The sequence below is a fragment of the Paramormyrops kingsleyae genome, chromosome 8 (genome assembly GCF_048594095.1).
Source record: "Paramormyrops kingsleyae isolate MSU_618 chromosome 8, PKINGS_0.4, whole genome shotgun sequence".
NCBI lineage: Eukaryota > Metazoa > Chordata > Actinopteri > Osteoglossiformes > Mormyridae > Paramormyrops > Paramormyrops kingsleyae.
This window is the reverse complement of record NC_132804.1, coordinates 23,776,975-23,802,530: the sequence shown is the minus strand read 5'-3', so window position 1 is coordinate 23,802,530 and position 25,556 is coordinate 23,776,975. Positions and strand designations below refer to the sequence as shown.

Genomic DNA, 25,556 nt, shown 5'->3' with positions numbered 1-25,556 from the left:
TGCCATGTCTTTATGGGCCAGCAGGATGATCACCAACAGGAACTATTAATATTTGTGCTGCTGACTCAGATCCCTGCTGTGGTGGTTTTGAAATAATTAACAATAAAAATAACAGTATGTAGGCCTATCTTTATGGGGGGGGGGGGGGACTTGCCTCTTGTTGCTTGGAAAGTAGCTGCTGCAGGTGGTGCCATCCCAAGCACAGTAGGGGTCTCTGGCCAGGCAGCAGTCAGCACAGGCCTGGCCATAGAGTTGGCAGCGCTGCAGGGGGAGCTGGGCCACGCCCACATCACTGCTCACGTACAGGAGCTGCTGCTCATGCGGAGGGGAGATTGAGCCAATCATGATCCAGCTTATAGCCATCATATTCTCTGTCAGTCTCTGGTTGGTTAATTCGTGTATGTTTGCAACAAGATGTATGAGCATCTTTCTGGCTTGTGTTTGGAGCTCATTTTCAGCTCATTCTGGCATAAATAGGGCTTCATATATCTGTTGCAATAAAACTAAATATCATGCACAGGTAAACATACCCTTTTAGTTGACAGCTCCATGTTCAGGATCGGTGTGGGCTTCTGTTAGGGGCGATAATGCCAGAAATAATGACACAGAGGAGAAAGTTAACAAAATATAAGTTAAGATTTGTCCCATTGAAATGCTTTGATACCCCAGGGACATAACAGCTAAAATATGTCAGCTTCGAGTGTCTGGCTCCTCCAGAGTAACTGCTTTGTGGATTCCTGCCAAGTCCTGGGGCCTCACTGTGAATTCCCCTGATAATTTAGGCTAACCTCTGTTCTTCCCACAGGAAAAAGTAATTAAATACCCAAAGTTCCTTCACCTCTGAACATGCTCTCGTAAGGCTTCATACACCCCTTCCCTGTTTTCCTTTGCTGAGATCCATCTGATGTTGCATTTGTCTTGTTCGGTACAGCTATGACATCTCCTTTGTTTGGTGTTTGTTTGATTTTTTTTTTTTGTGGTTTATTGCTCAAAAAATAAACCAACTGCTGTTTTTCTTCATTTCTCCCTTCCTTTGGGCTCCCAGTTTATTCACTTATTTCGAAAACTTTGAAAATGTCCAGCAGATCAGTAGATCTTTCACCCCGGGCTATTTTTCAATGCAATACTCATTTTCCACAGAAAGCAACAACAACCAACACTAGGGGCATAAGATTACATTGAGGGGAAATTGGACGTAGTCATATGCTGAGTTCATGAAAGTCACCTACAGGAAACAAAGTCAGCTCCTCCAGGACAACCTCCTCCGTCTCCCAGTTCTCCTTCAAGATGGAAATCACCTTCAGAAGCTTGCTGTTGTCTGCAGAGTAAAGGAGTCACCTGTTAATGGACACCTGTCTCCAGATGGAGAGCCATCAGTGTCTATACAGCAACTGAAGGAAGTTCAGTGTAATATTTAATCTGGGAAAAATTAGTGGCTTTCAGAGCTTCCCATCACAAATTCTGCAGCCTGCCTCAAGCTATATGGCCAAATGTAAGGATTTCCTATTAATCTCATTGTTCTGTAGTATGGTATCAAACTCATATTCAAGGTTTTATTGTTTTATGCATGTATGCATGCAGAATAATGAATGTCTTGCTTCTTTCAAACTATACTGCCAACAAGACAATAATATCAACAATGAATAACAATAAAAAAAAGACCACTAAATAAGGCTCACGAGACACTCTCTGTGATACAGACGGCCGCTATAGCTAAAGTGCACCACACATTTGACCCTGAATGTGTCTGAGGTAGTTTGCTAAGGGCAGGAGGACTTCAGGGGTGGCATGGGGGCAGATGAGCAGCAGTTCACAGAAGCCACAAAGCCAGGTGGCACATCAGGCAGGCAAAGCATAGCATACAGGCTAATGGACACCCTCCATAATATCAGGGTGGTTCCAGGGAGTCTCAGCCAAGCCAGGCATGGGAACTGCCCTGCGTCTAAATATGGCTGCTTGCTCTACAGTGACCCCCAAGAGGCTGATAGTGCTGTCATCATTGTATACAGTACATGCCAAATGACTTGTTTACGCCATTGGCAATAATTCAATATTCCCAACCAAAAGCAAATGCCCAGTATCTAAGCAACGTCAGAGGCATAAAATAATCGTTCTTCTCAAATCTTCTGCAATAATGAAGATACAATAATGCAATAACAAATAGAAGTTCGTTAATCCTTGGCTTGTAACAAAAACCAATCCCACGAACAATATGAGGTAATGGTTAACTGGAGGTGTTGGGTTTTAACCCTTCAGATTATTAATAGCTGTGAAGTATGACAGCCACCTTAATGAGCCCTTCTCTTTTTAACACACGGATGAAAAATAGGCTTCGGCTATCAACCTGAAAGGCCTTTGAACTGGGGTCAGTGTCCTGAGGTTAAATATACTCCCTCATTAATCAACTTTGTCACGTTCTGCCAAATTCCGCAGACCAGCAGGTTTCATTCAGTTGTGTTAGCTGACCTGCAAGTGCACTACTTTCTGAGAAGGTAATGCCATAATACCCATACGAACAGTCTTTTTGGTAACACTTTCTATGAATGCCATGTCAATAAGAATCTATGAATACATTCATAACACATTATAATGCATTAAAGCGTAAAGCACTAAAAACACGGCTATAAATATTTATGAAACGTAAAACACATTATAGCCATATTTATTATGCAATATGAATGCTTTATGAAGCTCTCATCTAAAATGCACTGTAGATACCTTCATAATGCAGTACAAAATATATTCTTAATTCTTATACAGAGCATTATAATGCATTATGAAGGTAGTGTATCTATGATGCATAATAGATGACAGCTTCAAGTAAAATGTCACCTATTTTTTCTGGGCCATATTATTACATTATATAATTATAAGGATTGCCATTTTTATCTATTGTCAGCGTAACATTTGTTGCCACGTTATTGGGTGTAGCATAATCGGTTTAACTGTATTCTTGTCACCTACCTGTGCCCAGGTAAAGTACGTCGTATTGACCATCCTCTGCATCAACCCTGTCTACCACTATTTTCCGCAGCCTGTAGGGGGCGCTCACTCTCATAAACACGGGTCTTCTGTTGATGGGCAGCACAGGTTCCCACATGAGCTGGTGTCCTCTCATGAAGCTGACCACATCATCCGGGTAGTCGTGGGTGGATTTGTGGAGTGGGTCGTAGGTTTCACTAGGACACTATTAGAATCAGAATTCACTTTATTAGCCAGCTACACCTACATGTATTAGGAAATTTTCTTGGCGGTATTAGGATGCAAGGTAACATGCTGACATTAGTGCAGGGAACCAGCAGTGTAATCATTAATCAGAATATGGACTCGGGAGGTTTCTAGTCCAGCTCACAGGGGAGACCCTGCTGTCGTGCATATGAGAAAAGGCACTTATCCCGATTTGCTCCAGTGAAATATCCAGCTGTATAAATGGGCAAATTCAGTCGGAAAAATTGCACGTTGCATTGGATGAAAGTTTCAGAGAGGCTGATGAATGTAAATTCATTCAAGCTAAACCGACGCCCTACTGCACTTGGTAGCTTGGCAGCAAGGCTCTCAAATTAGGAGAAAAGGCTAAAGCACCTGATTGGACATCAGCAACCAATTAACTGTACTCCACTGAAACCGAATACAGCTGTAAAGCTGTTTTATAAATTGATTTGTGTTGTCATATTTGTTACATAACGCTTTATTGCCGACATAAATTTTGTTGCAGCTATACAAATCAACAAAAATTGAATTATTAAGGAATGCCACAAATTCTTTGTGAAGGTCATTATTTTTCGCATTCATCAGTGAGTTTGGCCAGAAGCTACAAGCTAATGCTAAACATTCAACAGAATGCTGCAACTGTTTGTTAAGAAAGCAACACTGAACAAATAGCACACCTCGTACACCTCTACAACCACCGCAGCTGTACTCCTTAACACATTTATGATTCTTCTGAAGGGTATTGTGCTGCACTGTGACCATTAGTGAGTTTGAGCTTTGTTTCATCACCCGTGTATCACATACATGCCCCCCTGGCAGATGTGGACAGTTCAGGTTCAGAAAATAAAAATCCAGACCAAGCTTTTGTTTCAACCAAACTTTTGAGCATAAAGAATCACAGTCACAGAATACTGAACTGCTTGGTTGAAACAAAATCTTGGTTTGGAGTTTTACTTTCTGGACTTGAACTATCCACCTTTGTCCCCTGGTACCCTCTGAAAACAGAGCCCTCCCTGCAGGGTATACCCACCGTTCCAGGCCGTGGGTATGGTACTCGCTCCTTGTATTCCACCCAGTGGTAATTGGGCCCTTCCTTGTGGGAGAAGGACCCGCTGAAGGCAGCCCGGATGGACGCCATAGAGTAGACACAGACGGCCGAGCCCCTGAACACAGAACTTTGGACGAGAGAGAAGGAGAGGCATTGGGGGAGGAAAAGGTACTGGTGCTGGTGATGGGGACAACTGGAATAACACAACATGGCAGAGCACTCCACAGAGACCTTTAGGGTCAGGGTTCATGGGCGTGACAGCGCACACAGGAGAGTAATGGGTCTGTTATGTCGGAAAAAAATGGGAAATTCTCTGGCATCCTTTTGTTTTTAAAGGGTAGCTGAACAGTCATTTGTAGGACTCGCACAGATACATCAAACACATTTTACAAGAAGCAACAAACGTATGTTTACCTCGTAAAAAAAAAAAAACAGCTTTTATGGGTATAAATAAATCACTGCCCCCATTATTTTCAGTTGTACCCTATTGTATTCTATTAGTAGGACATAAAACACCCTAATAATTGATGAAAAGACTGCAGTTCTGCAATGCTGCTGTCATTTTCCTCATTTGACGACTACCTTTTTTTAAGTGCTTGAAAAGCACATTTACTAACTGAGCCACTGTACTGAAGAGCCCCTGTTTACCTGGAAGTGGTGAAGACTCCGTAGATGACTGGGTTCTGGGAGTCTTTTGTTTCTAGAACAAAGATGTCCTCTGAAAGCACACCAGAGAAAAAAGATTACAGTGAATGAAGGGCTTAATACTCCCTGACAGAGCCAAATATGTGAGGGAGGAGATTTTTTAGTGTAACTGGCTACAGGAGAAGGGAGAAGATGAGCACGTCAGCTCACGTTTCCTAGCAGGATAGACATCTGAGCCAATATAAACGGCCAGCAGCTAAGCAGCACGGCACTGCGGCCTACCCAGCTCATCAAAGTGCGTGTCCAAGCCCTCCGGCCCCGGAACCGAGCACACCAGCCTGGCCTTCAGGAAGGTAGTCCAGCGATTAATCAGGCTTCTCTTCCCCCCGATGTCATTCTGGGGTGGGGCAAAGTTAAGGTGGATATCACTTCAGTGATCCCTTGGCACGTCTTAGTGCAGTTTCGCTCCCAAAAACAAATACTCAGTTTCTCGCACTTTCTTCCAGCAAAAGGCTGGAAGCTTCCTAATTAACATGGCTCAGATGGGTCAAATTCACTAGAAAGGTGCGGCCTTGTTACGGAGGGAGACAGCTAACCCCACATCGCAGGATTAGGTAGGAACAAGAAATGGCTCCACTCTTGTATTTAGTTCACTTTCCCCACTAATGATTTTGTTTGATTTCTGAGTCATGCATGATCCTACTAATGATACTTCTATGCACCATTGCTTTTGTTAATTGTTTTTTTTTTTGACACATTTTTGTTTTGCTTTCTTAAAGGGCCAGGACTCTTTTTCAAGACACTTTTCTCAGAGTCTAACTTGTCCATCATGCCCTGTGACATCCTCTACTAAGTGAAAGCATTACACAAAGAGCCATTTGCATTATGCATTAGCATTATGGCTTTTCGCATTAAATACCCCGAGAGGATGTCATTTACCTTGCACACCCTGGCTACCCTGCTGTAGATGTGTCTGTCCCATTCGTTCGACTCCACCGCTGTCTCCTTGAAGAAGAAGTAGATCTTGTCATCGTCTTGACTGTGTGTGTCTGGGATGGAGAAAGACCCCACAAACTCTGGCTCTGCGGGGGCAAATGATGGGCAAAATGTTACATAGAGACATCAACATTAGCACGGAGATCTGGAAGAAGAAGAAATAGATCTTCAACACCAAGGCTATCAGAAAGAATACTACAAATTCACACTACAAGCATAAAACTACTGACCGAGGATCAGAGAGCAGCGTCAGCAAGCACCCCTGGAGAACTTGGGGTTATAAGGGCCTTGTTCAAAGGTCCAACATTGACCTGATTACTCTGCTAACTGGGGGAATTGAACCCACAACCTGATGAACATGGGCAAAGACCCCAAACCCACTGAGTTTCATACCGCCCCACCACAATGACAGCCATTGGCCCTGTGGACTTTCTGGATGTGTCTTACACGGGGAGATCCTCACCATTAAGCCAGTGGTTCTGGTAAGCCTCAGTGCGGATGTAGTGCTGGTCGCTGCCATACACAGATGTACGAAAGATGGCGGCGTTGGTGCCCATGAAGTCTACAGATGTGCCGGCGTACAGGTTTCCATCTTCCATAAAAATACAAGTGGTTTTGATCACACGCACGCGTACACACACTGCTGTTCTTTCACAGGACTGGCAGAATACCACATGACTTGTCCAGATGTGCTGCTATTTTTATAAATTATAAATAAATAGTGCAGTGTCCTCCAACAAAAACAAGATACTTTCAAAATATTATCTTACTCGACAAAGTAAAATGCAACAACATACAAAACCAAATTCTCATAAAAATCGTAACGTTTTCACAGCTCTTTACTTTTCATTAAACAAGGCCCTTTTCTTTTTAATTAATGTGATCTAAACACTGAATACAGCTTACAGGACCAATTAATTAATCCTGCTTATGTTTTGGGTACTTCAAAGACATGCCACAAAATGATTGGTGGCCAGTGCCTTTATGCTCTGCAAGAAAACCTTTAATTATGCACTGGCAGCCCTTCAGGCAGTGAAAAGCGAGTGAAAAAAGAAATCATGTGGTTCTTTTCATTTCCAGAATAAACCACCAGACAGCCAACTGGTAGGCCAACCAGCAGGATGCTTTCCCAGAATTCTCTTCTAATGACAGTAAAAGGCAGATGAACACATGTGACATTGTGGCCGTGGGTGGCTTTGGCAGCGACAGCCCAGGTGTGCCGCTTTGCGATTCCCGACTGACAAATCAAACCGTGAGAACCAGAGACCAGCCTGATTGAAGACAACTGACCTGTGGTCACAGAGCATGGCGACCCGCTGAATGGAGGCTAAGGCTTACCGGAGAGCTTGGCTGTGAAGGGCTCCTGCGGGCTGTATGGGCACTTCCCACGCCCAGATTCCACTGTGTGGTGCAGCAGTTGGAACAAGGGCTCCTGTCAAGGATGGAAAGCGTCTGAGCTCCAACCGGAACTTTCAACTCAAGGAACCTTCATTGTGAGCTTGTTTACTGACATCTCAATGGGTCGTGGAAGGTACCAGGAGGATTGGTGGTTAAGGAGTTGAACTTTCTGACCGAAAGGTGGTTGAGATATGCTGTTGGACCCTTGAGGATATCTAAAGTAGGAGACATTCAGTAGGATTTGAACTATGCAGCATGTGTGCAGTTCATGGGTTGTGTAACTCCCTTTAGATAAGGCATGAACAACACCTAACATCAATCAGGTTAGATCCTACTGGACGTTCTCAATGCTCCCCTGGTGGGCTTCTGGAATGTGTTTTTGAAGTTGCAAGACCAGCACATGGTATTCTGAAGAACAGAGTCTAGTGGATTCACAGGCACCTTGCTCACCTCGGTACTGTGGCCCAGGTCGATGTAGGCACACATCGGGTGGTACGCCCCGGTTCCGCAGACGTACACATGGGTTTTATTAAAGGTCTGCAGCAGCCTGATGTGATTCATGCAGTCCACCTGCAAAGGAGCATACCGTTCCCATGTTGTCTGAGATGATACATACAAGCCCAATGAAAACTAATAATCACTACAAGAGCGCTGTCACATGACCAACAACTCTTGGCTTATCTCGAATCTCCAGGCTGTGAACGTGAAAATGACAACAGAGGAATGCTGTTTCCGTGACTGAAATTGCCAGTTACACTTTCATGGTCTGTTTTTTAATTACTAACAGAGATGGATGTCAGATGTGGGATGCAGGTCCCCCCCCAAAGCCCTCACACTCTCTCTAGGGTGCTATAAATAACTGGAGTACTTCAGGATTCATTTCACTTAACCACAGACAGAACGTGAGTGCTTTTTTTCCAGGACCCTTAGCTTGAACAGGCTGCTGATGACAGGTTCTCAGTTATCCGGAAAGGTCCTTAGAGGTGCCCACCTCTCGCTTGTTATTAAAGGTGAGCTGCTGGTTCTTACCTCTGCACTCTTCCCAGCCGATGTGCAATGTTCAATGTGTTCCCTCGGAGCAGGCCAATAAATCTGAATGGGATAGAGGCACATCCTTAGACTGGATGTTGGCAAATCATTTACAAGTATATTAATTCAGTCTGAAATTCTTCTCCTTTTTTAGAAATGGCTTTAAAGTTTGAAAGAGTAGCTGAAAATGATTAATAGTAAGGTGTTACATACAATGGCATAGGCAAGAGTTTGATATTGGAAGGGATGTAACATAACCATTTAAATACAAAGGATTATTTATTGGGGGGATGAATTCATGAATCCATGAATGAATTCGAATTAAATATCGAGGGGTACATGTCTCCCCAATTCCCCCTGACTCCTACGCCCCTGGTTACATATACAACTGTAAAAATGTTCTAAAATCTTGCAGTGATTGAGACATATCCAAAACTTTACAAAACTTACTGTATTTAGTAAAATCACAAGTGAGGGTTTTCAGCCATACATTTGTCATTTGCTTTTCATGGCAGAACATGATCACACAGACACACGGATGAGCATGTGTTAGCATAGCTGATGGGAGCCGCCGTAATTAGCAGCACATTAGCAGGTCCTGACCTCACGTGCGGGCCGGAGGAGATCGTCGCAGCGCAGCATGTAGACGTGGTCGCGGCCCCCGACGAGAAGCCAGCCTCGGTCCTCATCCAGCAGCAGCGTCTGATACCCGCCGTTCACTTCATTGCCCCAGAACACCGCCGTGCTGTTCCTGGACAGATCTGGGAAATCGACAAATGCAAACACATACAGAGATTTACTTCCAAGCCAATGGTTACATAGTCAGAGTATTTCTGATTTCTTGTGGCCTTGTTTAGAAAAGAAGGCACTCTGATAAGCTGCTGAGGGAAAAGTCTTCAGAGGGTGATATGAGCAAAAGGCTCTCAGCAGAGTCACAAGCTAGGGCCTTGTCTCCCTCCCCAGGGACCACCAGCTTAACTAGGCATGAAATGACCTACAACAATCATCGCAAATTAACCTCGCCTGACCCCCCCCCCCCCCCTTTCCCTGTCCCGTTCAGCTCTCTGAGGGACATGTCCTTGCAAGAAGAAGGGGCAGTATGTAGAGGTACTCCAAGGTCTGGAGATTGGCAAAGGTTGCAAAAACAAGAGAAGGAAAGCGCTCTGATTAAAGGCTGGGGGCACTTCTGAACCATGTCCACTCTCTCCTGTGCACTTTTACTTTAAGGGGATGAAGTGGTTGTAGTTTATTTGAAAAATTCATAACCATTAACACATTTTCCTTCCATTAGCAACACCATTAAGAGATTAGATAAGACAGAAAACAAGGTCAGGGTACAGTAATCTGAAAATACACAAAACTTTTGATGAACAATAGTTAAATATCAATTGTTTAATGCTTGAAAAATGTAATTTTATGGTGAGCTCCAAAACTGATTGCAAATGGATTCCTGATGGTGCTTAAGTACATTTATAATAAATCTGAAATTCCAGATTCCATCAATTCATTAAGAAATGCTTAAATGGCATCTTTATCTTCCAAGCACTGAAAATGAGCTTGGCCTTTCGGGCGGCTATGAAAATTTAATAAGCGCCCCAGAATTACAGCAGAATAAATAACCATCCAAAATGTCACCAATTCTCGTACGACTTCCCCTTGTGCACGTAACATTTTGAACAAAAATTCATTAAGCACGTCTGCTCGATTTTTGGCACTAAGGCCGTCACCCGATCTTCCCATTCTCCCAGGCGGAGATCTCTCCTCGGCTCTCAAAAGCCAGCCGACTGTCCATGCGAGACGACGCCATGACGCAGATTAATGGGGGCAAGAGCCGGGGGCCAGGTGTGAAAGCTCTCTGATAAAGCATCCGCTTCACTTTAAGCGATGCACGCGGGCCCCCTGACTGACGCTCGCATTCCTCGACAGCAGGCTGGAGAGCGTCTGAGAGCGTTTTTAAACCGCTTCCAGAGAGCCGGGGGCCTGTCGGATGGATGGTGGAGCCAAGCCCAGGACACGGCGAAAGAGAAATGAATGCACCATGTGCCGTGAGAACATCGGAGTGTTTTGGAAAAACGTGAACCTGGAGCACAGGAAAATTTCACCCAGCACTTATTTTCCCCTACAATTAAATTTATTGTTGTTGATATGTCTGCTCTAACTCAGAATAGGCCATGCGGCTAGTTTATTATTAATTGGAGGTGGTATGAATCTATGGATTACTGTTTCAATAATAAAGTGCAAGCAGGTCAGTGAATTTAAAGGCTACTAGTGATGATTTAATGCAAATAGAACCTCAGAGAGACCCGACTCGCTGAGCCCTTAACAACCGCCTGGGAGTGACTGTGAGACACTTGGGTTAAGGAGTGTACAGCACATGAAGACTTTGTGTAGCCTATCCCCTTTGTGTAGCCTATCCCCTCGCTAACATACGACCCTGTCACATAATTTCCCATTTATAAAACTCATAATTCTCAGATCCAGCTCCTTTTACTCCGGTATTTCTATCAACCAAGGATTAGAATTACAAACATATTGAGATACAGCCAAAAACCCAATTAACCCATGACCAAAGACATATATACTGTATAAGCAGTTTTGACTTTAAACCACGACCATCTTGGAGCTATTGTTAAATGTATCTCGAGCATGCACTTAGTAATACACACTAAATAAAATAACTGTAATACCATTTTAAATTTTGAAGGGCTCTAATTTGTTAAAGTCATGCCGGTAAGAGGTTTGCTGTATGTTACTTGCATTCCAGTATACTCAGATACTGAAAGTGAACTATGCTCCATATGCAGTATTTTCTGAAAAATACAGTATAAATGTTTTTTTCCTGTAGTCTTTTGTACAGTACTTTACCCTTATAAGGGTTTCCAGGAATCTGGGTTTAAGCAGCAAGCTACCCTGTCCACTGTTTGCTTGTCATTCCAGCTGTTTGCCATCAAACCAAAGCTAACTTAATGTCATCTTCAGTGGACCCCACGCATCAGAGCTGCGTAAAGAAAAATAGGGAGATTATTGTCTTATCTAGTGAAAGTAAATTAAGTCGCATGAGTTATAACAATAGCATAATGTTTATTGTTTATACTATTTCTGCCAAGTTTTGAGGGTCTTCTGTAAGTATGACTCCTGAAAAATGACTCGGTCTGACTCAAGCTCACACTTCTGTTCCATTCTTTTAGGTAGGAGAAGGCCTTCTTAGGTATACCCTTATTTTTTGTTGGACTAACTTGGCATATGTTGAGTACAGAGTATCACACCAAAGGCCAATATCTAACCTATTTTAGGGTCAGTACTTTAGTGCTTTTGCCATCAAACTCAAACTCAAGTAGTTACTTTCAATTTCCAGCCCCACAGCAAAGCTTTGTCTTCTTGCTATAGTTTGAATAGCTAAAACTGTTGAAAAAAATAGGGTTAACTGGATCAGGGGTGATTATGAAGGCTTGTAATTCATAAAAATAGCAATAGGATTTACACTCTGTTGTAACTCTGGTCACCATTTCTATCCCAAGGTCCCTGGGTCTGTAAGTAAGGAAAATAAATACATTAAAACTTCAAACAAAGTTTAACAAATCAGGCTCAGACCCTAAATCCATCCGCACTAATTCCAGAGTTTCTCTGTTTCTCTTCTCTCTTCTCCCATTCATTTAACCCATCGTTGCTGACCATAAATTCCATTCCATATAAGTAAGCGATCTGTCGTGTATCACATATAACTTACTTGAGGTCTCAGATCATATCACATCCCTTAGACTATTAGATATTTTCCTCACACCTGTACAGCGCGCTTTCTTGTGTGAGCAATGGGGTGTGAGAATTTACAACATTTAGTTGCAGGGACTGGAATGAAAGCTGTTAACTGGATTTGGGCACAATTTACGTGTCAGACCTACAAAATTCTAGGAATAATTGTTGATGGTGATTAAAAATGAAACATTTATGCACGGAGCCATACGGTCCAATGACTGACTAAATAAACTGCGACAGTTTGCATTGAACCCATGTTTGTCAGTATTTAGCTGCAAGAAACCTACAACTGGCTTTTACAGCTAATTCTCAGTGCAGTGAAGCTCCAGTGACTGTAACAACAAACACGGCATACCTAAATCGCTGTAAAACAAATACACACAGATATTAAGTGAAATAAAAAGAAAGCTGCATCAAGCCACACATTACCAAGAACCAAAACAAGATAAAAAAAGGTTGGATTACATTTGGATTAATAAGGATGATTAACTTTGTGGAGGAGGTCACATTTCATGCAGACTGCAGCGTGCTTTGACTCCCCGCTTGGACTCGTTGCTGCGTCTGTCTTATTTTGAATAATCACTCACAGCCCTGGCAAGAGGATCTGGTATCAGATCTGGGCTTTGGATCTACCAAAGACAGACTTTGGTTCATTGACATTTCTGGGCCCATGTCGAATTTAGTCGTGACATTTCTTTTTTTAACTTGATTACGAAAACTAGAAGAGAAATTTTGTGCATTTTTACCTGAAATGCAGACTCCAACGCCGTTAGCCAAAATAACAAAATACACACTGTGAAAAGTATGACGTTACCAGATCTGAACGGCAAGTCAAGGGCCCTTTTTTATACTATTGTATTACCTCATGAAAGCTTAAAAACTAGAAACAAAAAGCGCCAACATTCCCTCTGTAATGCTTATTGCCCTTACGAAAATATTATGATTAAATAACCATGGTTTACAATGGTTTGCCATTTTTCATGTTTTTTTGGGTAACTATGGAAACCATGACTATGGTTTTATCATGGTTTCGCTACAGTTAAACCCTAGTATAATCTTGGTCATAAACCATGGTTTTTGTTTTACCATGGTCATTGTTTTACCATGGTCTTTGTTTTACCATAGTCTTTCCAAACCATGATAGTACTATGGGTAGTACCAAAGTACCACGAGGTACCATAGTAAAACTATGATTACTGCATAAAAACCATAGGAAACCATAGTGAATTTTCATAAGGGTGGAAATACAGTATAATGTATGGTTCTCATCCCAGCCTAAGTAATTATTTGAAAATGAAGTTAAACAAAAGATTTTCCATCAGCAAATGCAGTAAATAGTGTTTTTTTATTTTTTTTAATTTATAGGACACGGTAAACTACTGCAGATTTCTACAGCCAAACTGATGAATGGTCCATTGTAATCAACATCACTACTTAAACAGCAATTATCAAATACGACTTTAATTATTAATACTATGAAAAATTACAATTAAAATGCTAACTTGTTCATGTCAAATATTTCAGGCATCTCTTTCAGCAAAATGTCTGTGATATTTGTAGAGCTTAAATTCCAGTTATCCATCTTCTGTAACCTCTTGTCCGATTCAGGGTTGCAGAGGTCCAGAGGCTATCTAGGAGGCTATGGGTGCAAAGCAGGGAACAAGCCAGGAATAGGGTACCAGCCCATCACAGGGCACCCTCACACACACCAATGGGCAATTTGGTGACTCCAATTAGCCTCAGCATGTCTTTGGACTGTGGGGGGGGGGGAAACTGGAGTACCTGGAGGAAACCCCATAATGACACGGGGAGAACATGCAAACTCCACACACATGGAGTCACAGCAGAGACTCAAACCCTGGTCATCACCCCAGAGGTGTTTGGAAACAGCACTAGCCAGTGCAGTACCGTGTCACCCTGAGCTTATAAAGCACAGCTTACAATTATCTGTCATAATCAATGCAAGACTGACATTTTAAATGTTACACAGCATCATCTACAGATAATTTCACTATAGGAACGAATCACCGGAAAACACAAAGTCCACCACTGATGGATGGACAATCCAGAAGCGAGGTGTATTTATGAGGTACAGGCACAGCCAAAGAACACCATTGCAGCCAATGCACATTGTTACAAACACCTTACAGCTAAGTGGGGCAGCGTCTGTACACAGGAGCACACCGGCATCATCTGGAAAGACCTTTCAGACAGACTAGCTTGATAATGACGTCTAGCTTGGCTAATTCTCAGTGCTCAGCATTGAAATCCTCACAGAAAATGCAAGCAGGTTTGCTGGAGACTCAGGACATTGTGCTGATTCTGTGCAGAAGCACAATAAAAGCCTGAAAGCATCTCCAGGTTTGAATAAATCTAATTAATGTGTCCTGTTTACCAAGAATGATTCTTCTGAAGCATTTCGTAATGAGGGATTTTAGGTTTGCCAATGTGCTTTGACACCAGCATGAATCCACACTCTGTTCTCAAAGCCTGTTTTTCCTTCTCTTTTACTTTGTAGCAGCATGCAGAATTCTCTCATGACTTTTCAAGTCTCCCGCTGTCCAGACCGGCCTGTTAATGTAGCGAGTGTCTCCAAGGTATGTGCTGTTTGTGTACTCCAAGATTCCTAATTAATAGTACCGAGGGAGTAAGGATACCGATAAACAACTATTAAAGAAAAAGATCGTTGGGAACAGCTCCAGCAGGGCCGGTGGACTGCTGAAGGGAAGACTTTGCAAAGCGAAGTTTGAATTCATGCCTCAAATACGGTTTTGAAAAGGCGAGCAGGAAGCAGGAAGTCTTCTTTGAAAGAGAACAAGCGAAACACTAAAATGCAGCTGCCGTCCTTTTGGGAATCAGGTGCTAAATAGTGAATCTCTGTGCCTTACTGACGATGCGTCAAGGGACTCACAGCCATTCGCTTTTATCTATCCTGCCTCTTTTCAATTCCTCTCAAGAGAAGCTTTCCTCCTTTGAAGATGAAGAAGGTTCACTCATAACCTCCCTCCACCTCCCCCCATTCCGTTTCCCCCCCCCCCCCCCCCCCCGAAATTCCCCAGCGGTTTTGAAGGACATAGCGAGGGTCAAATGTTTATTGGCGTGGGGAAGACAAGCGAGGCGAGAGGAGCGAAGGATGGTAATTTGCACGGTCCTTCTGAACTCTGTAATGCGAGTATAATGCTGTAAGAATGGCCGAATCTGTGGGGGTAGGCCATGCATTACAGGAAAAAAAAAACGCTGAGCGATGTTTTTTCATGGAGTAGCTATGCAACTGGCTTTTAAAAGGGGAGACATAGCAGCTGAAGAATGGAACTTTCACACTGTTGTCAACTGCAATTGCTCTGAGTTGCGAAACTGCAACGTATGTTGACAATGGGTTTCTTAATCGGATTCCCCAAACTTATTCAAATGGTTTATATTTTTAATTTCAATTTCTCGTTTGTGCACAATGTTAATTACCCAGGGAAAGCTTTCAGGCAATCCAGGCTTAGGCCACCTACTGCATTGTGTTCAAATGATTATTTAGATTTTTTGAAAACATGTAGAAGTCATATAGTTACAGGCACTTTCAGTTTCATTATTTGCTGTTTTTCCTTAAATTTCTCATATCATCTTTAAATGAAAATACAGACAATAACCCGATGAGCTTAGTTATGGACGGGCATCCGGCCAGGGCACCTGTTTCCCAGCTTCCAAGTTATGGGAGTCTCTCAAGTGCTGAGACATTCCAGGGAGTTCAGGGAAACGTGCAATTGGTGGGGCCAAGGACAGTCTTGATTTTCCTCACAGGGGACATCTTCTAAAAAGAGTGATGCCCCAAAGCGCCCAGTCACTCCTGGCTCCAGATTAACCCTCCCCAGCCAAAACAGAGCAGAACTGGTTCTGATCTCAACTTGCTTGTTTTAAAACTTTGTATGTGGCTTTCAGCAAAATGTTTCACCACCAGACCGCTGCACTTTTATCAGTAAATTAGATTATAATGAATTTAGAGAGCTTTGATGTCCTCCTTATATTACTTTATTACTTTTCTTATCTTAACATCCACTTTCCCAAAATGTAAAGTTGACTGAGACACCTCAGATAAGAGGAATGTTCTAGGTGAAACGGGGGCAGAACGCTGTTATTCCATGAATTATTAGAACACGGTCAGTACTGAGCAATAAATTGAACTAATTTTTATTTTTGGATTGAGAATGACCTGTCCACCATTTCTCCTTGCTATCACTCACCTAAGGAGAACACTGACCAGGCAAAGATTGCATCGTCTCCTTTCCAAACAGCTGTCCACGGTCAAGCCTTTTCATATATCGTAAAACAGGCCCAGTCCATTGCAGCTGACACGTTACAGCATCTACAGCAGTTTTCATTGTTTAGCGATTCATCGTCATCATATATATAAATGCCCTCAAACGGCAAACATCTGTGGAGTGCCATCTATGCAGAATTCATATCTTAGTCCACAAAAGCTAAGAGGAAAGCCAACATATCTTCATCATTTGTTATACTTAAAGCAAGGTGCTTTTCTTGGAAAACTTCCTAATGATTTTACAGAAAAAAAACACTCACAGTTGCTCTTATTGCATATAGCATATAGGTTACAGCATGTTAGTTTAGATTAACATCACAAAAGCACATCAGTGGATTGAGATTTTGAGTCAGTTTTCATTCTTGGACAGCTTGCAAAGGTTGTTTTTACAAGAAAGAAAGTACATTTGTCTAAATGATGCAAATGTGTGTGCATGTGGATGTGTATGTAGGACTGTACGTGTTTGTGTTGGTCTGTGCATGCAAGTAGATATTTGTGAATGTGTATGTCTATGTAGTTGCCAATCATTAGTCCTGGTCCATTCAGACCAGTTCTTGAAAAGGGTGCCATGTTTATCACATTTAACCTAGTTGGTCTTTATTTTTTTGGTTGCCCCTGTTTCTTCTTTAAAGCTCGCTGTCGATGTGTGACTGCTCTGCTGCCTCCCCGGAGAGCCAGAGGAGGCACTGGTGGTTCCTATCAGATTGGAATGAGCCTGATTTGTACTCAGCGCAGATTCTGAACAGATTTGCACATGTGTTGTGCGTGACTACATTCAATGAACTGAGACGGCAGTATTGCCGAGAGCCCAAGACAAATACAAATGTGGTATACCCAGCTTAAAATGAAACAGAAATCAGATTATAAGGTATTAATGCTCTATGTCCTGTTCTCAAAAGCCAATCGTCCATACATCCATTCATTCATGTTTCGACCTGTAATCTTAGTCATGGTTCCCTGATACCAATCCCAGGCAGGGGTGAACTGCAGATAGCCACATTGATGCACTCTAGGCAATTAAGAGACACCAGTCAGCCTACTGCATGTCTTTGGACTGCAAAAGGAAACCCACATCAGACAGAGAGAACATACACACGCCACACACATAAAGCAGGGTTCAAACCCTCAACCCTGGAGGAATAGCAGTGCTACCCACAGAGCCACCACACCAAAGAACCAATCATCATTCAGTAAGTCCACCATAAGGCATTGGATATTTTTAAAGGCATGCTACTGAATTCTCAGATGTGCCAGAATACTGCTATGGATATTCATACATTAATGGAGCTAAAATATTGCCACATTTGACATATTTAAACATATATTTCTAAGCTCCTTTACTCCTTTTCTCTGAGCATAACACCCGACACACATGTATATTCACGAAGCATCAACGTATCTGTTGTCACTGAAGGTAATGAAGGTCCGATTCCTGTTTACAGCTGACTTAATTCTTTCTATTTAAAATGTCAATTTGAGCTGCATATGAGGGGCATACAGGAATAGGGGGCAGGTTAACACACTCCTTATCTTTATTGGGATGGATCTCACACCTTATCTTATCCTATAAGGCTTAAAAGAGTGATTTAGCCTTTCAACATGGACTGAGACATAAAAATGTTTTGTGACCTGTACCACCTGGACAAGGCTGTCTCATTCACGAGTCATTAAAAAACAGGATAATTTTTACATTGCAGTAAAAGTCAGCATTTATATTTTGTTTTGACATTTAGCCCAGACTTTTTGTTATTTCCTATATATACAAATAAACATTTCTGTGGTACATTTCGTTCTTTGTACTAATGCAACTTGTTAAAACAGTCAAGCTTATCAACAGCTGTAAAGAGCATGGAGACAGGGTCGTTAATTGCTCGCACGCCAAAGGCATTTTAGGAAAACACGGGGAGTGGTGTTTTTTTAACTGGTGGACGTTCGTCAGTTGTTTTAATGATTAATAAAAAAAAAGGGTGGATGAGCAATTGGGTGTCGAAATCTAAAAATAGATTAGTCATTAGGAATCTAAGAGAAATGTTAAACCAACCACCTTTCTTCCCGCTGGTATGAGCAAAGCCAAACAGCCAGGAATGTTTATGGGGACAGGGCCCTCTTTAGCCTTCCTTAGAGCATCGCCTTGATGTCAGCTGTTCTCTCTCTCCATGCCTGTTCTCTAGGTTTGCCAGATTGGGGATACATTCCTTTAATATGTAATCTCTTCCAAAGAGGAAGGGTTGCCAGATCATGCTGACATCTAATTACTTATGGAGGCTCTCCCAAAGAGGAGAAGGGTGTTCCCACATTGGGGAACCTCCCCTTTATTGTGGAAGATGCCACTTGCCTTGCTCAATGTGGCTGTGTTCTTAGTGGAGATTAAATTTGGACTTAATAAGTGTTTGAGCCGTGCATCCAATAATTGTTTTTCAGGGAAAATCATATTTAAACAGTACCAATAATTAGCACTATCTGCATAGTATGCAACAAATAAATTGGAATTAAATGAGTTGAGATGACTATAAATATTACAGCTACCTTATCCACATGATATATTGAGGGATCCATTCTGACAGTGAAAAAACTGAAGAAATGCAATGATGCAATGATAATAAAGTCAAGTGAATTATCCCAGCAGCCTGCAGCTGTGACGTCCAGCGTTTCATCACCAGCCTCTAATTGGTGACATTCTTTCCACCAGACCTGGGTTCTGTTTCTCATCCACACTCATTAGCACTCGCTGAAATCCAGCAAGGCGAGCGGGTCGTACCCAGCACTCATCCGCTGCACCTCGTTACCACGGACACCGAGGAGTCACAAGGTCAGAGGTCACCGTGTGACATCACTTCAAGGCCCCGTATCTGCTAAGCGCATGGATGCTGTGGAGAAGTTTACAAACGTGCAGAGTACACCATGACCCCCACACACACACACAACTGAGACAAATTATGTAATAATCCTAGTGGATCTAAGCTCATATGTGCTGCTTGGAGTTCACTGGAAGGCAAAAGTTTAGCAACACTGATGTCAGAGCCCCGTGTGGCTGGCTTCTGTAACTGCAGCTAGCCAGTTTGATTCGACTTTAATTCCATTCCATGAGGCCATTGTCTGCCATGAGCCTGCTTACCTTGGTCCTCATCCACATTTCAGTCACAAGTCATCATAACGAACCACACAAAATTCCATTTGTGTGACCCAGAAAGCGAATGTTACCCACAGGGTGTGTGCAATATCTGTTCATCCGCAGAGTTCTGACTCTTGAGGTTAAAACAGCAACAGCACAGGAAGTCGACCCGATTCAAAGACAATAAAACCATTTGTGCCAATTATCCATCTCGTCTCAGTGACTCTGTGAACCTAGCAGCGACGGTCCCACTGGGACCCACGACGACAAGACACTAATTATGTGTCACCGCAAATGAATTGCACAGGGACATTGGTGTTTTTAAAGCCAGCCATCACTGTCACCAGGGCTGACTGGAAGCCAAAATCCCATAGCATTTGGAGAAACTTAATAAAAATTATCATTCTTAGCTCTGTGTTTGCTGATGTGTCTGCCAGGTACTCTGCATAATTCAGATGCGCTAAAAACATGCATTCAGGTGACCGGCTGACACTAAATTGCAATGGGCTGGCATCCTCACCACAGTGCACTTCCTGGAATGGGCCCCAGGCTCATCACGACCCTGTTATAGATTAGCAGTTGTGGAAGACAGATGGATTTAAAATATATATGAGAACCTGAGGGAAGTATCTAGGAGAACAAAAATAGAAGAGATATAAGAAAGGCAGGCGGCATCTCAAGAGAGAACAGACATAGAGATAGAGGTTCTTTTAATAAAAATAAGTAGTTCAGACTCATCACAAATTTCAAATGGGGTTCCTTGAATTCTGAAAGCCATCAAAATTTAAGAAATTCCTCTGAAATCCTGAAAGCTTTAAACCCTTCCCAAAGAAAAAAGTTCACTCCTCATGCACTATTAAATTAAAGGTTATATGCCAGACTCCCTACACTTATGTGATAAATATGTATCTATGATCATCCTGAACACATGGGATGTTAGGGACAAAAATGTAGTTCCAGACTTTCCATCCCAAAGTTGGCCTGTAATATACTGCCTCATGAGGTCATTAGCTCTGACAGGAAGTTGGCGACAGAGTGCTCATGGGACAAACTCAAAGCCTACAGTGTCTGGGGTATGCTAAGACTACTGGAAAAACCTGCAGATTTGCTATATTGACTGAACTCACACACTTTTGAGTTAGCAGCCACATACTGTGCTCAATATAGACAAATTTACTGATGGATTCTTGTTGTGACGCCACCAGTGAGTCCACAAACGTTTACGTGCACCATGCTGTATAGAGCAATTCTTTTTACAGATAACAATGGCCGTATGGTTTCCTGTGTTTTTGTGCCACACAGCTGTCGTCTATTGTCTGGCAGCAGTACACTTAGATCTTATAGGGTCCCATCCAACATCCCCTGGGCTTTGTGAAGGGAAAGAACAACTGCAAGGGGCCTTGTTTGATCTGCCGTGGCATTTGTAGAATTGTGTTGAGGGTTTCTGTGGTGAGACAATGTTGAAAAAAGCAACCAAACAGTAATTTCAGACATTATGTCACTGGCATAAAAATACTACATTATAAATCATTAATCCAGCCTTTAACCACTCCACTCTTTTGGGACAGTACCTGCTTGAATGGTCTTCTGTTACTTTATATTACATACTATTACCTAAAACGTCTATAATTTCCCTTAGAATGAAAATGTAAATACACAATGATTCATAGTTATTCTCTGAGTAGTGTTCATGTCGCTGAGGGATGCCTCTGTGCAGAACAGATGCTTCCTGCATTACGATAGTCTATGTTACGATATTTTGATATATATATATATATATATATATATATATATATATATATATATATGTGCATGTATGTGTATATATATATATATATATATATATATACACACACACACACACACACACAATAATGGGTAAATGTTTTTCACTTTCATTATTCAATAAATAATAGTACATTATTCAATAAGTTTCATGGGATATTCAACACTTTATTATAAAATATGCTTCATGTTAAAGACTTTGCCCAACTGTAGGCTAATGTTAGTGTTTTAAGCATGTTTAGGATACGTTGGGTTAGGCTATGATGTGTATTAGGTTAGCTGTACTGTATTGAAATGCTTTTTCAGCTTAAATTTATCGGAACGTAATTCCATCGTAACCTGGGGAGAGGCGGTATGTTTTACATTTCAATAGATAAATCTGAAAACAAAATCAACTCACAACCATTTCCACCTAATATTGCGAAGTGAATCGACTATGACCTGTCGGAGTTTGGAGCTAAGCTGTCTGTATGGTTATATGTGTCGGGGGCATGGGAGGCAGACACAGACCTGCGTAGGGGAGCTGCAGTCTGGGGACACTCTCAGCCCGGACAGCAGAGCAGACAGGCAGCACCAGTAGGAGCTGTATCACCAGACAGGACCCCTCGGGACATGGGGTCTGGGTTCTCCTGCCGGCTCTCCTCCACAGTCCCACAATCCTCATGTCTTCCTCGAGTTTGTGAGCCTCTCCTCTGTCACATCACCTCCTAGCCAGAAGCAGCAGCATCAGCATCAGATAGCAAAGTCAGGGGAAAAAGAGAAGCCCAGGTTAACAAAGCAAAAAGGAACGCGGACTGAACACTTTTCAGTAGCTATCATTTGTCCATTTCATCTGAGAAAATGGACAGAATAAACGAACGAATCTCAGTCGAAGTTTCTGATAAGTAAATACCAGGAGATACAAAGCGATTTACTCATTGGCCAGTAATGAGACCTTAATCTTGAAGCAGGACTTGAAATGCTGCATAACGGATAGTTGTTCAAACTCCATCTGAGAGGCTGCATTCTTCATGACGATAGGGTTGCTGGGTGTTTTTTGTCGGCTAAAATAGCTGAGGAGGCTGCGGATCATTTTCCAGAATAGCGACACGGGAGCGCTGACGTGCGTCTTGTGTTTTAAGCGACTGCCAAAGTGCACGCATCCTCCCGGCTTTGAGAAATCTCGGGCGACATCACACACCCCTCAAAGGATGCCAAGTTCGGGTCGCAGTGTTTCAGCTTTAAACAGCGGCACGCAATGCCCTGTGGGACAAGGAGCTGAAAAATATAGAACTTTCAGCCCTGGACGGAAACCTGATATTGTCAGTAAACCAGTGTATAGTGTCTGCAAAACACACTTGTGACTAAACACAATGTTTGAAAGTATGTCGGTTTTTTCCCACAGAGGTCAAAAAATGTAGACAATTGTGTATCTTCAAATGTTTCACCACCCTTTTTCTTTTATGTGAAATAAAGAATAAGAATTGTTTGATTGTTTTTTTTTCTGGAAAAACAACCACTTGTTTGCTTTGAAGAACTTTACTGCCCCATAAGTATCTCGTGTTTTAAAACCTTGATCAATTCATCCAGTTTTACATTCAAAATGTATCTGATAGGCCACAGAGCTTTTCTGTTCATGAAGATATCTATCCATATGAAGTATTAGTTGAATTGTGTAGCAGTGGTCACACAAAGAGTAAATGGAATATTTGCAGGAATAAAAAATGATCCATCCCTTTCCCAACTTATCCAGCACGCTCACACAACAAGGGCAGAGTTTGGACCCCGGATGTGTCAGGTGACAGCGCGACCCCTGAATCTCACACGAAAAAACACTTGGAAACTGTTAAATACACTTTCACATATAATACATTTAAGTTACTGTAACGAAAATTTATGAAAATAATAAAGAAAAAATATATCATCGTTGGAACTTAGGCCTGCAGGTTATTAATTTAATTGAAGCTACAGAATCAGAAGAGGAAGACTATTAAATCCATAATGTCTGTTAAATAACATCAAACAGTCAATCTTCTTGTAAAGGGAACTTAGAATGTTTGTAGTCTATTAAAAACATATGTATAGGTCATACATCATGGACTTATTGCCTTAAAATTTCTCCCCAGTAAAATGTCGAAGTGAAATTTCTTTTCTAAGATGATTTTTTTTAGCCATGCAGTTATCAGATCCAGCAAGAAAAAGAAATCGACATAAATTTAGCGAATAATAATTTTCTTTCTGCCATACGGTGACTTTGATTTGTGTCAAATAGGGCATGGTTTTACCGATTGCTGAGGATTGTAGAAGGCCTTCCTGACATATGGCAGAGGATTTAGAAAGCAATCACTTGGCAGCAAAAAATGAACTTCTCAGAAGAGCTATAACTTGAATGCTCAATATACCTTTGAATAGTCATGTTTCTTTTTAGGTTAAGGCTCGACCTTATCTGTGTTTGCTGGAAACTGTGGGAACATGTGGGTTTCTGGGAGAAAAAAAAAAATGGGGAAATGGTCCGGTGGTAAGAGGAAGCACTCGATATGAAGTCACTTCCAGATGGCAAGATTGTTAAGAAGGACGGGAAAAGAAGAAGTTGGTGGTTCCAGGAAACAAGTGCCTTTGCTCAGATTCCCCGTGTTATTTAGTTATTTAATAAAAACCACAGCAAGATGAAAAACACGTTTTTTCATATAGGCTAATAAAGGTGTTATCTGATAGAATGGTTTGTCTTGTTCTAGAAAGCACTGGAATATGTTCCTGGAAGACACATATTTTCTCTTTGATCCAGCAAAATGCAAAAAAAAGTAATTGCAAAATATCTTACAGGAAACTTTAACACGCCCATTTAATCATGCGGTTACCTCTACTGTCCAGCTTTATGAATTCATTACTTATTTCAAGTAACTTTCTGATAGTCCTAAGCGTCACCAGACTATACTGACAGAAACAATAAAAAGTCCTCATAGCTGCCCAGATCACTAAAACGAACTCTGTACTGTTCCACAAAAGTACATTTTCAGTGCAGTGATAGCTAGGAAGAGTCAAATTAAAAAAACAATCAATAGTATCTAACACTCCTGGAAGTACATGAACTTACACATAAACTGGACTAAACGTCCTTTAAAAAATTTTTAAAATCTAAATAAGGTTTTCAGGCCTACAGCTTGTTTCCAATCGCCTGATTTTGATTAACATTTCAGAGTGAACAGCATTCTTTAACAATCTGAATCACTCGTGTTACTTAAGTTAGGGATAACAACATGAGGACCTTTTAGCTCAACACCCCCCCCCCACTCACCCCTCCTGAACCATGAACTGAGATCAGAGGCCACTTTGCCTAACATTGCTGTACAGAGAAGCATAGGTTGAATGCATCCATTTTGTTTGTGTGAAATGAGCTGTCACACAGAGAGCCAGGGACACTGAAGCTAGCCAGGCGACAGACAGCAGGACATGGGAGGGTCCAACCAGCTCGGCCCACTCCTGGACAGTTCAGCAAATGCCCCATTTCGTGTCAGCGGCGTGGTCTTTCATAACCTTCTGAAGATGGCTTCTGAAACACAGACGTGGGTCATAGGTGTCACAGCGTCACCCTTGCCTGCCTGGCTTAACAATCACCTCCCACATCTGTAGAGATACTTTCTGTGAAGCTTTGGGCACCTTCTCTTTCTACAATAATTAGCTGTCCAACCATCCAGCTGAAAATAATGCTTAGATGCCTGTAAGTGACAGAAACTCAGACACTCAACAGATTTGTCCTATGCCTTTATTTTTTCAATGTTAAACTTCCCCATAAAATCCCTTTGAAGGCTGTGAAAACGGCCCGCTTGGGTCACACCATCTAACTGGGTTTATCAGAGCAGACCATATTGCAATAAGATGTAGGCCAGCAATGTTTCACGGAAATGTAGACAAAGAGCCACATCGCCAGCTTACCATCCTTCAGCAATGACGTGAAAACCGACAGCAACCAGACTCACGGTGGAAAAAAGTTCATTACAACTTTATCTCCTTTGATTTAAAGGCAATGAAATGAAGCAGAAAATTGGCCATCTGGCTGACTGGGGTCTAACGCAGCACTATCTCCAACATAGATGTACAATTCCCCCTGTCAGTTTTACGGTGTCAGGGTTGGGTGCTGGTTCACAGGCCGGGCGATAAGGAAGGAAAACCACAGGACAACAAAACGGACCCTCTTCAGGTCCTCTTCCTGTTACAAGCAGTGTCACCACTCCCTATCTCTCACTGTCTCCAGTCTGGCTGAGATTTCTGCTTTGAAGTGACCAGGCTGCTGTCCA

The 25,556-nt window shown here is 42.1% G+C and overlaps 1 protein-coding gene across 2 annotated transcripts in view; it reads right to left on the bottom strand.

Moving 5' to 3' along the window:
- Positions 1-25,556, bottom strand: part of LOC111843601 (semaphorin-3D) — a 41,543-nt gene that overhangs the window by 3,830 nt on the left and 12,157 nt on the right. For both annotated transcript variants that reach the window (XM_023811284.2, XM_023811285.2), the window contains exons 2-15: positions 21,793-21,989; positions 8,930-9,087; positions 8,327-8,389; positions 7,748-7,867; positions 7,238-7,331; positions 6,363-6,491; positions 5,843-5,985; positions 5,186-5,300; positions 4,907-4,976; positions 4,241-4,385; positions 2,965-3,187; positions 1,230-1,318; positions 531-572; positions 155-312 (exon numbers count right to left, since the gene is read on the bottom strand). In XM_023811284.2, the coding sequence (XP_023667052.1) occupies positions 155-312; positions 531-572; positions 1,230-1,318; positions 2,965-3,187; positions 4,241-4,385; positions 4,907-4,976; positions 5,186-5,300; positions 5,843-5,985; positions 6,363-6,491; positions 7,238-7,331; positions 7,748-7,867; positions 8,327-8,389; positions 8,930-9,087; positions 21,793-21,946 (1,703 nt within the window). In that variant the 5' untranslated portion in view covers positions 21,947-21,989. The remainder of the gene's footprint in view (positions 1-154; positions 313-530; positions 573-1,229; positions 1,319-2,964; positions 3,188-4,240; positions 4,386-4,906; positions 4,977-5,185; positions 5,301-5,842; positions 5,986-6,362; positions 6,492-7,237; positions 7,332-7,747; positions 7,868-8,326; positions 8,390-8,929; positions 9,088-21,792; positions 21,990-25,556) is intronic.